This window comes from Sus scrofa, chromosome 1 (genome assembly GCF_054392235.1).
Source record: "Sus scrofa isolate SSC_HxYL_T2T_F1_AM1 chromosome 1, Sscrofa_HxYL_maternal_Yorkshire_Landrace_v2.0, whole genome shotgun sequence".
In the NCBI taxonomy this organism is placed as follows: Eukaryota; Metazoa; Chordata; class Mammalia; order Artiodactyla; family Suidae; genus Sus; species Sus scrofa.
In genome coordinates this window covers 236,078,357-236,091,745 of record NC_139383.1, presented here as the reverse complement: position 1 = coordinate 236,091,745, position 13,389 = coordinate 236,078,357, and the positions used below count along the sequence as shown (strand labels likewise).

At 36.2% G+C, this 13,389-nt stretch overlaps 1 protein-coding gene across 5 annotated transcripts in view; it reads right to left on the bottom strand.

The window, feature by feature from the left end:
* Positions 1-13,389, bottom strand: part of C1H9orf85 (chromosome 1 C9orf85 homolog) — a 65,681-nt gene that overhangs the window by 23,383 nt on the left and 28,909 nt on the right. For 3 of the 5 annotated variants that reach the window (XR_014822719.1, XM_013993618.3, XM_084987765.1), the window contains exon 2: positions 7,864-7,970. Coding sequence is in view for 3 of the 5 variants with exons in the window: in XM_013993618.3 (XP_013849072.3) it covers positions 7,864-7,970 (107 nt within the window). In the remaining 2 variants the exon portion in view is untranslated. Of the gene's footprint in view, positions 1-3,028; positions 3,077-7,863; positions 7,971-13,389 lie in introns of all 5 variants that reach the window. The other 2 variants (XR_014822718.1, XM_013993617.3) reach the window with 1 other exon arrangement.

The window sequence follows — 13,389 nt, the reverse complement described above, 5'->3', positions numbered from 1 at the left end:
TAAGGCTTTTCAAAGGTATATTTTAATAAAAGAAACTGTACTTCAGGAATACAAAGAGCTGATAAATGTGTTCAGTTTTACAATACATCAAAAAGGAGGCATCAAAATGTTTAGAACATGTGAATTATAAAATTAGTCACCTAAACAATGGATCTTCACTCAGATGCTATAAATTGAGGTTACATAAAGGGATAAGGAAGGACTCACTGTATATTGCAAACATTATTCTTCAGTTACCTTATAGTGAGCTCAGTTCCTAAACACTGAAAGCAAATACGGCCTGAATACTTACAAATGGAATCTGTCTATCTAAAATGTGATAATAAATGGATCAAGATTTATGTTATGGTGTTTGCTCAATGAAAAAACTCAAGTAATGAATACCAATTGATGGACAAATACAACAATCCAGCACCACGGAATGAGTGCAAGCTACTGTTAGCTGGTGGATAGATATACCTGGTGCTTTCTGTGCATTAATTTACTTTCTTTGAAAAATAAGGGCAGTGGTACTCATTTTATTAGGCAGAATTTTAAGAGTACAGTACTTCTTCCCTTTAAAAATAAAAGGGTTAACATATGTGCTCAAGAATGTGGAGATTTTTGAACCCTTATGTGCTGTTGTAGGATTAGAGTGTGATAACTACGGAAAAAAGTATGGAGAAGTCTCATGAAAATATAACACCAAATCATCCACCAATCCCACTTCTGGGTTTACACACAAAATAACTGAAAAAAGAGTCTTGAAGAGATATTTGCCCAAACATGTTCACAGCAGTATTCCCAACTGCCAAGAGGTGGAAATAACCTAAATGTCCATCAATGGATGGTTGGATAAACAAAATGTCACACACACACACACACACACACACACACACACACACACAATGGAATATTACCTAGACTAAAAATGGAAGGTAATTCTGTTCAATGAGCCTTGAACATCTTATGCTAAGTGAAGTAAACCAGTCACAAAATACAAATACTGTATGATTCCATTTATACGAGGTATTTAAAGCACTTAAATTCATAGCAACAGAAAGTAGAATGGTGGTTACCAAGAACTGAGTGGAGGGGAAAAAGGAAGTTGTTTAATGGGTATAAAGCTTCGAACTTTAAAGATGACTAAGTTCTACAGATCTATTGCACTACTGAACTGTTGTACACTTTTAAATGGTTGAGATAGAAAATGCTATGTTATGTGTTTTTCACCACAGCTACAAAAATAATGGATAACTTTAAAAAAAAGAATACATTTGGTTTATAAAAGATTATCTTGAAGGCTTCAGTTTGGTTAATTTGGTCAGAAAAAAAGCTTTGTAGTAAAGATGGAGCAAGCATATTATTAGAGAGGCAAGCTATAGGGTGGTACCTGTTTAGCAACACCTCATTTTCTCACCACTAGTATTACTTTTTGGTCTCTCGGTTTAGAGCACCACCCCCTTCTATTCCTTAACACACTATACAGTAAACATATAAAAGCAGAACTTCTGAGGGGACAAAGCCCCACTTAGCGTCCACTGAGCTTTTTGCTGCTAGAGACCCAACTCTTCCCCACAAGAGCCCTTGAAACAGTTATGTGAAATAAACCTTTTTAATAACACCATGTTATTTATCTGGGCCAAGGGAGGTATGTCAGTAGAGGTGAGATAGAGAAGAATTTATTTATTTAATGCAATGAAGTATGAAGAGATGAGGGCTGCACTGGGGCAGAGGAGATAAAAATTAAGAGGCAATCGATTTTAAAATTATCAGTTAAGAAGTGCAATACCTGGATGTGAGGACCAGGGGGAGTGACTCTGTCTAATGAAAAGTAAACAGTGTTTTAGGCATAAAGCACCCACCTGTCATGAAACTCTTTGGCCACACATCCCTAGAACAATGTGGTTTCAAGGCACGTTATACCAGCTCCTCCTCTCTTCACTTGAAATACTTTTAAGAAGAAATCTACTTTCAATCAACATTCTTCTTATGGCATTTAAGGACTGGTCTCCCTTTTCTCCATCTAAGGCAATTTCATTTTGGCCTGTGGTATTCAATGGATTCCTGGGTAAGCTTTTATTCAAAAATTTTAAGGCTGAAAAGTCTAAAAACCATTGAACTAATATATATATATGAAGTTTCAGTGGCTTGACTCTGTGAGTGTTCATCTATTTTGTAAGCAGTAGGGTTTCTCAACCAGGACACTACTGACATGTTGGGTTGAATATGTCTTTGCTGTGGGTCTATATGTGCACTAAGGATGTTTAGTCTACTCCTGGCCTCTACCACTACATGCTAGTAGCATCCCTCCCAGATTTTCTAGTCATGGCAAAAAAAAAAAAAAAAAAAAAAAAAAACAGTCTCCAGACATTGCCAAATGTCCCCTAGGAGGAAAAGGCCTCCCCTCCCAGACCCCAAGCTATTTGCGGCCTGTTGCCCTTTTGTACTAGCTTCTTCTTTCTCTTCTAATACTATGGTAATGTTAAACATGAGCTAACACTATTGGCGATTTTTTTTTTTTTTAATGGGTAGGAAGAGGAAAAAAAAAAAAACAGGATAGAGATTCTAACACGAATGTGGGTATTTGCCTACTACATTTCTAAATTAACAGGAAAAGAGGTTGCTTGGTTGCCTGAAACACCAGGCATAAGAAGTTTCTAGGTAACAGCTTAGGCATTTCAGGAAGGACCTGCAAGTAAAACCTATTTGTCTAGATACATGCATTTAAAAAAAAAAAAGATAGGGCTATGTATGCGGTATTCAGCAGTAGACAACTTCCATAAACAAGATAGGTGACTTGGGTAAAAATTAATATAGAATTAGGCTCACGTAGGGAGGGAAAAAAGACTTTTTGAATGAATATTAAAATACTGAGAAATCACTGTGGGAGAGTAGAAAATCAGGTCTTTGGAAGAGGATAATTTGCATTTGAATCTTAACTCCAACTGCTTTACATTCTTATCTTGGGCAAAACATTTAATCCCTCAGAGCCCAGAATAAAAAAAAAAAAGAAAGAAGAAAGAAAAGGCCATTTCATTTGTCTTACATTGCTTGAGGAAGGGGACAGTCTTTTAACTGGCTGTACTTCCAGTACCTGGAAAATGATATAAATGTCTATAAATGAGTATTAAGTAAAAAATATCAAGTACTTTCTTCTCTAAGAGTTATACAAATTACTTTACATTTTTTAGATTTCTTGCTTTTTAAATAATTCTCAGCTCCGCACCCAAAATTATTTACAGTGTTCATGAAGGACTTGGAACTGACCAGGAATGCTAACAAATAATGTTAATTTATCATTCAGGATTTTCTTTTCCCCCAAGTCAAAAAATAAGACACTTAAAAATAAGCTTTGGGAGTTCCCATTGTTGCTCAGTAGTAACAAACCCAACTAGTAGCCATGGGATGCGGCTTCAATCCCTGTCCTTGCTTAGTGGGCTAAGGATCCCGTGCTGCTGTGGCTGTGGTATAGGCCAGCAGCTACAGATTCGACCACTAGACTGAGAATGTCCATGTAGCTCAGGTGCAGACATAAAAAGAAAAAGGTTTTCTACAAAAAGATTTTGACTTGTCCTGAATCACAATTCTTACCGATCCATTCATTACTCATCTTAATAATGATTATACCATTCAGGTGTCAAGGGAGATGTCTGTTGTAGCACCGCAACAGCCCTCCACCAGGGAGGAGCAATTTCTTGCCTTAAAATCAAAAGATATGAGCCAAAATTCAGAGTCCCCGTCTTGGTGCAGCAGAAAGGAATCCAACTAGGAACCTTGAGGCTGCTGGTTTGATCCCTGGCCTTGCTCAGCAGGTTAAGGATCCAGCATTGCCGTGAGCTGTGCTGTAGGTCACAGACATGGCTCGGATCTGGCATTGCTGTGGCTGTGGTGTAGGCTGGCAGCAATAGCTCCGATTGGACACCTAGCCTGGGAATCTCCATATGCCACAGGTGTGGCCCTAAAAAGACAAAAAAAGATATGAGCCAAAATTTTGGATGGGGACTCCTGGTGAAGAATATGCTGACTAAAACAAAATGGGCAGATCATCTTAGCACTATTACAGAGTTTAGTATTATCTTTATGAGCCTTTCACTTTATTTCTATGAAGACCTGAAGCTTTATGTACTCCATGATATTTCAAATTGCCTTATCATATCAAAGGGTAGTATCATATCAGTATTGCACTAGTCACACATAACTAATAGGTGACATGCATCTAAAGTTCTTTTTTTTTTTTTTTGTCTTTTTGCCATTTCTTGGGCCACTCCCGCAGCATATGGAGGTTCCCAGGCTAGGAATCTAATCGGAGCTGTAGCCACCGGCCTTCACCAAAGCCACAGCAACGTGGGATCCGAGCCGTGTCTGCAACCTACACCACAGCTCATGGAAACGCCGGATCCTTAACCCACTGAGCAAGGCCAGGGATCGAACCCGCAACCTCATGGTTCCTAGTCGGATTTGTTAACCACTGAGCCATGACAGGAATTCCCTAAAATTCTAATGTAATTTAAAATTCATGTTCAGAGCTTGTTACAGTAGTTTCTAAGTCTCTCATGAGCTCTCATTTGTTTTGCATTAGCTTGGGCTTCTTAATTCCTAGAGATTTTCCTTCAGGCTTTACTGTCAAATTACCTATACTTTGGTATTTGTACACTACTATATTCCTTTTATTTTGCATTCATTAGGAGCTATTCTATGGTTAATCTCATTTGCCTCAGCGTGATATGGAACAGCAGCTCCCAAGGTCCTCTCTGACTCACATCTCAAAGGCCACTGGGTCTGGCTACTGGCAACATCATCATGAGCTTCCCTGACTCAATGACTCCAAACAGGACGGAGTTGCCGACCTATGAGTCCATGTGTTCACATCCAACAATTCTTAAAGGTAGTTGTGTTTTAAGTTTTCTAGAACTAAACAAGATTTACTACTTACACTGTGTCCTTTTACTTTCTATTTCTTGCTGAGTAAAACATCTGTTCTCCTAGAATTAACAATATGCAAATTCTTCTGGATTCGTAAAAATATTAAGACAGTAAACAATACACAAAAAGAATGAAAATCCAAGAGCTGTCTAAAATGATCAAGTTCATGGGAGTTCCCGTTGTGGCTCAGTGGTTAACGAATCCGACTAGGAACCATGAGGTTGCAGGTTTGATCCCTGGCCTTGATCAGTGGGTTAAGGATCCAGCATTGCTGTGAGCTGTGGTGTAGGCTGCAGATGAGGCTCGGATCCTGTGTTGCTATGGCTGTGGCATAGGCTGGTGGCTACAGCTCTGATTAGACCCCTAGCCTGGGAACCTCCATATGCCACGGCAGCAGTCCTAGAAAAGGCAAAAAGACAAAAAAAAAAAACTAAAGTAAAATAAAATGATCAAGTTCAGAAATTCTATAGCAAATCACAGCTTCTGGAAAATTTAGAATAATTGATGTGATCTCTTGTATACGGGCACATTCGATGAAGATAAAGATACAGGATGCAGCACATATTAAAGAGATTAAAAGCAGATAATGAATAAGGCATAAATTTTTTTAATGATTTCCTCTAACATGAATCTATAAAAACTCTATGGCCATGTAAATATTATCTATACTTCAAATTCTTTTAGGAAATAAAACAAGAGAAAAATAGATTAGTGATGAAATCTCAAAATAAGAAAGACCTGTTTAAAACTACAAATCTTGTACTAGGCCTATCAACTAAAATTACATGGTTTATAGCACAACCAGCACCTAATTCCTATGGTAGAGAACACAATTAATTCATTCCTGGAAATCTAGTATTGGGTAGTACAAACAGTTGCCAGATTTTCCTATTGCTAATTTAGGCCAGAGAGAATAACTTCAAAATTTTGTTTAAGAGTGTTTTCTTTGGGAGTTCCCGTGGCTCAGTGGTTAATGAATCTAAGAACCATGAGGTTGCAGGTTCGATCCCTGGTCTTGCTCAGTAGGTTAAGGATCCGGCGTTGCCTTGAGCCGTGGTGTAGGTCGAAGATGAGGCTTGGATTGTGAGTTGCTGTGGCTATGGTGTAGGCCAGCGGCTACAGTTCCCATTCAACTCCTAGCCTGGGAACCTCTGTATGCTGCGGGAGCGGCCCTAGAAAAGGCAAAAAGACAAAAAAGAAAAAAAAAAAAAGAGCGTTTTCTGGGAATTTGGGGTTAACATATGTAAACTATTGCCTTTGGAATGGATAAGCAATGAGATCCTGCTGTATAGAACTGGGAACTTTATCTAGTCACTGATGATGGAGCATGATACTGTGAGAAAAAAGCATGTATATATGTATGTGTGACTGGGTCACCTTGTTATACAGTGGAAAATTGACAAAACACTGTAAACCAGCTATAATGGAAAAAAATAAAAATCATTAAAATTTAAAAAAGTGTCTTGTTTGGGGAGGAAATGTTATAAAATATGAAGAAAAGATCCAGATAGGACAGAGAAACTTATAGCTATTTAAAAGAGAGTCAAATATATCTATAATAAACATTAACAATTTGCTCTGAAAGAGCAACACAGAAAAAAAATTATAAAAAACTTACATTAGTCTATCTTTGCTTGAGGTTTTTAACCTTTCAGAAGCATCTCTAGCAGAATAAATCACCCAAATTAAGATATTCAAAGCTGTTAAATATTCTCAAGTAAACAAATAATCCCATAATTTGAGCTAAAAATGCACAACAGAGCTGACATAATTTTTCAATAGAAATGAACAGCAAGGGTTATATCATTCATTATTTAGACTGACCTTCCAAACTTTAATTAAAATTTCCTCCCATAGAAGTTCACATCATGACTCAGCAGTTAACGAATCTGACTAGCATCTAAGAGGATGCAGGTTCAATCCCTGGCCTCACTCAGTGGGTTAAGGATCCAGTGTTGCCATAAGCTGTGGTGTAGGTCACAGACTTGGCTCAGATCTGGCATTGCTGTGGTGTAGGCCAGCAGCTATAGCTCCAATTTGACCCCTGGCCTGGGAAGCTCCATATGCCGCAGGTGTGGCCCTAAAAAGCAAAAAATAAATAAATAAAAATTTCCTCTCAGAAAGGAAGAGGAAATATATTTATGGAAAATGCCACTATGTAATAGCTAAAAGGAAAATAATGCAATAAGGAACAAATGTATTCTAAAGAGCTACTATAAAGACTACCAAACTAAAACTCATAATTGTAAAAACAATATCACACATACTAATGCTAATTTTTATATTTAAAATAGTCACTTTTCTCTTTCAGGCGTCAATTACTCTCTGATATGATCCTTACTGAGATAAGCCAAAGGAGGTAAGGGAGCAGTCCCAGGAGGTACATAAGGCTGATGAAACAGAATCCCAAAATTATAGAATGGTAAGGGACAGATGAGAAACAAAGTCCAGTATCTTTTCACTAGACTCAAAACCTCAGAGGAATGAAGTTATACATTATCAATCTAGTGATTTATTTACGATACCTAATCTAAGCCATTTCAGTAAACTTCATGGGTCAAAGTAAAAGGTCAGACCCTCTTTAAGACCCTTTTGGTAAAAAATAATATATAGTAAATATTGTAACCTCATCAGTCAGAGACAGAACTTTGCAAAACAAACTTTCCCTTCTCTGCCTTAACCCTAATCTTGTTTTATGAACAAGATGCAATAAAAATGCTACATTCTTTATTTATGAAAGAATGGGGAAGGAAATGATGAATCCGCCTTTCCAATCTATTTGCCTTCACAAGCCAAGATTCAGAATGTAAGATGAAATTCTGTTCTACATAGGATAATGGAAATTTTTTTTCTCTATTCACCTTAATATTTATCTGGACATAATTCTGAAATCAGGGAGTAAAGTAATAAACTATGATACTGGTATTACTGGTAAAGTAATTAAGAAATTTAACTTACCATTTTTTCGGCTTTGATAATGGTTTGTACTTGCTGTATTTTACACGCCATTCAAGAACTTCTTTACAGTGTTGACATACACCATCATGAAGTTTTGCATTAATTTTCTTAAAAACAAACAGAAAAACAAATTGAGAATTCCACTTGTGAGCCAGCTTAATAAACCCCAAAAGGCACATGAGAAATTTAATTTTTTTCAAAATAGTAACCCAACAATCTATGTAACATTTATGATATGCTATGTATTTTTCTATACATTATCAATTTGGTTCTTTATAAAGGCAAAGATTCAATGTTTTAATTTCCTAGCAGGAGTATCTTAAGAAAATCCTCCCCATAAATTCTGATGCATATGTATAACTCAAACTGTATGGTTAAGATATATATATATATGATATACATATATATATATCTTAGCTATACATGTAGTTAAGATATACACTTAACTATACAGTTTGAGTTATACTTGTAAGTTATAACTCAATAAAAGCATAGTAATAAAGAAGAAAACCTAATTCAAATTTATTTTTTTTTTTTTTTTTTTTTTTTTTTTTTTTTTTTTTTTTTTTTTTTTTTTTTTTTTTTTTTTTTTTTTTTTTGTCTTTTTGTTGTTGTTGTTGTTGTTGTTGTTGTTGCTATTTCTTGGGCCGCTCCTGCGGCATATGGAGGTTCCCAGGCTAGGGGTTGAATCGGAGCTGTAGCCACCGGCCTACACCAGAGCCACAGCAACGCGGGATCCGAGCCGCGTCTGCAACCTACACCACAGCTCACGGCAACGCCGGATCGTTAACCCACTGAGCAAGGGCAGGGATCGAACCCACAACCTCATGGTTCCTAGTCGGATTCGTTAACCACTGCGCCACGACGGGAACTCCCCTAATTCAAATTTAAAACTACTATCTTGACAATTCACATCTTAACACTGAAAAATGAGAAATTAGACTGAGAAATTAGATAATCCTGAACTGTCAGTCTGTAGGCAAGAGGAGAGACTAAGAAACTTGAGAAAGCAGAGCGAGGGAAAAGCAGCTGGAAGCAAGAGAACATTTAATTATTCAACTTAACCCTTTTCTATTCTCATGTAAAGAAAAATGTTTTAGAAAAGTTATCTTGCTAGTAACTTGGTTTCTTCAAAATAGAAAATAAATGTGCACATGTGACTGTACTGGGAAATGGGCTTTATGAGGGAACAAAATATTATTAGAATTTTCTTCTCAAAATGCACTGGGAAATAAGGAGGAAGGGAAATTTTAAATGTGTCATATGTTAGGACAATAGCTTTATATTTTATAACATATTCATGTGACTCAGTACCTAGACTACATATTTTCACTGGGTACACTGAGAATTCCCTAACCTGCTTACTTTGGTTGGGGAAACTTGGTCTTTGCCTATTGTTGGAATAATGAATAAAGGACATTTTAAGTTTTCTTTGCTTCTTTTGTTTCCTTTTCTAACTTCTCAAGAGGAAAAAAGAAGCATCCCAAAAGATTCAGGTTCTTTGGAAAGTTATTTGATAGTGATTTAAAAGCGCAATGTTTAGAGATTATCCAACAGAAAACAAAACTTCTGAACAGTGCTTGATATTCTTTAAAGTTCTAAACAAGAAGGAAAAATGAGAAAATGTTTATTCAAAGAGAAAATATTTCAAGGGTATTTTCAAAAACCATAAATTAAGCTGTGAATACATTATGTTTGAATTTAAGTCTATGGTGAAAACATTGTTACTTATGAATTGTGTATGGGAATTCTTTTCTTCCTGACCTAGATGGAGAATCCCTGGGAAAATAAATTCTGCATGCCACTATATTCCCTCCTTTCAGTGGTCTGCTGACTTTTGCCAGAAAGAAGGAAATGTGTGCCTAATGCAAAACTCTTCTTATCAACCTTGGCACTTAGTTATCAGATACAGGGCTTGCTAAGAATTACTGAGACCGAATGTTCACATTTCATCTTTTGTCCTCTCTGCCCTCTTTGCCTACAATATTGTACTAAAGGCAGTGCTTATAATTTCCTAACTATAGCAATAATAGAAACTAATGACTTGATCTATGATTATAATATGAATGTGATATAAACTTTCTAATTAGAATATTCTTAGAATGCACATTTCATTACCTGCAATTTTATTATAAATAATACACTCTGCTTGTTAACTAGGAAGCATTATTTGGTTTCTTGTTTGTTTCTGTATCCAATTTCTGACCAGCTCATCTTGATTTGCAAAGCTGTGCATAGTTTGGAAACTGGTTTCTTTAGGGTGGATCGACAGTAGAACAAAACAGGTCTTTGTGGGAACTTGTTCTGTGAGTGATGTGTGAAGCAGTATAAATGGAGATGTTGTACAGCATTCACATGACTAGCAGGCACTACTCTACAAAATTAAACTTGATTTTCATGTCTCAAGAAATGAATGAGAATAAGCATGAGAATGAATAGAACTTTCCTTTTAAAATAGCTGTAGAAAGAAAAATGTGTAATTTGCTTTATCATATTTTGGCAAACTAGAAAAAGTGAATTACAGACATGTGAGTAATGAAAGCTAAGTAGTAGTTGCTAGGAATCTCTCTGCCTGGGGCAAAGAAGATGGCAATCTTACCCTACTCACACCTATGTTTACAACTAACTCTGTTTTGTCAATTTTAATTTTGTTAATTTTTTTTATTATTAAAGTATAGTTCATTTACAATGTTGTCAACTCCTGCTGTACAGGAAAGTGACTCAGATATACACACATACACACATTTCCTTTCTTATCTTTCATCATGGTCCATCCCAAGAGACTGGATATAGTTTTAACTGTGCAATACAGTAGGAACTTGCTTATCCATTCTAAATGTAATAGCTTGCATCTACTAACCTCGTTGTTTACTGGCAACTAATTTTAGCATGTACCTCCCTCATGTAGAAGATAATAGGTTATTACCATTAAGATTTAAAAACGTGTTCAAATACAAAATCAAAACAAGTTACATGAAAACAAAAGCCTTTAAAGATCATTTAGTTAAATAAGCCCCTTTCTAGATCTTTACAGGAAAAAAAAAATCATCAGTGGACGATTCCACTGGACTTAAATTAAGCATCTTACCTAAAAAAGAAAACCTTATTTATCAACGAACATTTTTTAAAGTTAGAATAAACTTTAGAGGTAGCAAAAGATACTTATTAATATACATGTAAAGTCTTAATTTATAAACATCATTAATTCATACAACACATTTTACTATAAGTGTTGTTATCCTTGCTTTAAACGTTTTATTTTCTGACATCCATCATTGGTACTACAAAACAACTCTCCAAAAGAAACTGGGTGAGTACTTCAACTCCTAAGAAGGTAGCAAGAGCAAATTGTAAATATAACATCTGTATCAATATGCTGCTGCTGAAAAATATTTCATAAAATATAAAGTATCTTTTAACAGAAGAAAGATACTATTGTAGGGGGAATAATCTGAAGATTCAAGAGCAATGAATATAATCTTTCATTCAGACTTTTTGTACATCGCAATTCTTTCAGAAATGCTAAAGGTGAAACAATGACATATTTTACTCACCTTCATTAATTTTTTTTTTTTTTTTTTTTTTTTTTTTTTGTCTTTTTGCCTTTTTCTTGGGCCACTTCCCATGGCATATGGAGGTTCCCAGGCTAGGGGTCTTTTTGCCTTTTCTTGGGCCTCTTTCCACGGCATATGGAGGTTCCCAGGCTAGGGGTCTTTTTGCCTTTTCTTGGGCCGCTTTCCACGGCATATGGAGGTTCCCGGGTTAGGGGTCTAATTGGAGCTGTAGCCACCGGCCTACACCACAGCCACAGCAACGCGGGATCTGAGCCGCGTCTGCAACCTACACCACAGCTCACAAAACGTTGGATCCTTAACCCACTAAGCAAGGCCAGGGATTGAACCCGCAAGCTCATGGTTCCTAGTTGCCATGATGGGACCTCCCCTTCATTAATTTTATTTATTTTTATTTTTTATTTATTTTTGCTTTTTAGAGCTGCAATTGTGGCATATGGAAGTTCCCAGGACAGGGGTCGAATATGAGGTACAGCTGCTGGCCTACACCAGAGCCACAGCAAGATGGGATTGGAGCCGTGTATGCGACCTACACCACAGCTTCGGGCAACGCCATATCCTTAACCCACTGACCAGAGGCCAGGGATCGAACTCACATCCTCATGGATTCCAATCAGGTTCATTAACCGCTGAGGTATGAAGGGAACTCCCCCTTCATTAATTTTAAAACAAGGAATTAAAAAATTAAATTATTAGGAAAATACTAATTCTAACAGCTGCTAAATTTCCATTTCCATGGAATGGCTTTGTTCTCTCCCCTGCCTTATACCAAAATATTTTTTGCCAATATAGCTACAACAATGTAGTAATATACAGCAATACTCTAACTGTACTGATTTATTTATTTATTTTTCTTTTTTGATCCCATGCACCCAAGGCCTACGGAAGTTCCTGGTCCACTGTGACCTATGCCACAGCTGCAGGAACACTGGATCCTTACCCCTCTTCACCACAGTTGGAACTCCTTAACTATACTTAAAAGTATCTATTTTTACATTTTCTAGTAACACTCCTTTATTTCAAATTTGGTTAAAAGATAAAGCATCCCTGAATTTAGGAACTAGAATTTATATGACTAATAATAATAATGTGAAAATCTGGCTTTTAGGTTGTGACTTTCAAATTATAAAAATTTATGTATCTAAAATATACAAAATTTTATCTAAAATCCTTAATATGGCTAGAATATTGTTAGGCATAAAGTATCTTACAAAATAAATACAACCAAAAAAACATATGAGAGAATCAGATTGAGGAAAAAAATGACAGTTGGTTGGGAAAATTACAAAGTAGCCAAGAGTACAGCTGCAAAAGCACATTTGCTAGAGATGGGCCATGAGTGATATGAGTTTTTTAGCTGCCATTAAAACATAAGCTCTGCTTGCCTACCTGATTCAATGTCTATATGTACTATTCTTGTCATCGAAACCCAAAGTTTCATTTCTTAATCAAAAAGACACCATACAATATAATAAACAATGCTTTCAAAAATATCCTTACAGTACAAAGCATTTCACAGAGCTATTTTTTCCCCTGCTTCTCAAAGCAGACTGGTGTTATATAATGCCAAACACAGTGTAGTAAAAGTTATCTTCAGGTGTACAATATAGGTATAGATGTCTGATAGTCATACAATCTACGGAAATGCACTGCACATCATAAAGACATCTTCAATAAATACTTTCAACTGGGTTCTAAAACTTTCACCTTTATTATGAAAAATTCAATCATGCAAAAAAGGTTAAAACAATAATACCAATGCATATCAGCCAAGTAGTTGTCTTTGGGAATATCCCACATTCTCTATTTGCCAAACCGTTTCCTCATGGTGTAATTCAACTGACTGCTTTATCCCCTATAGTCCTGTAGGCTAGAAGTTTGGATTAAAGACTTGATTAGATTCAGGTTTAAGATTTTTTTGACAAGAATAATTCATTCATGCTACTGCTGTGTA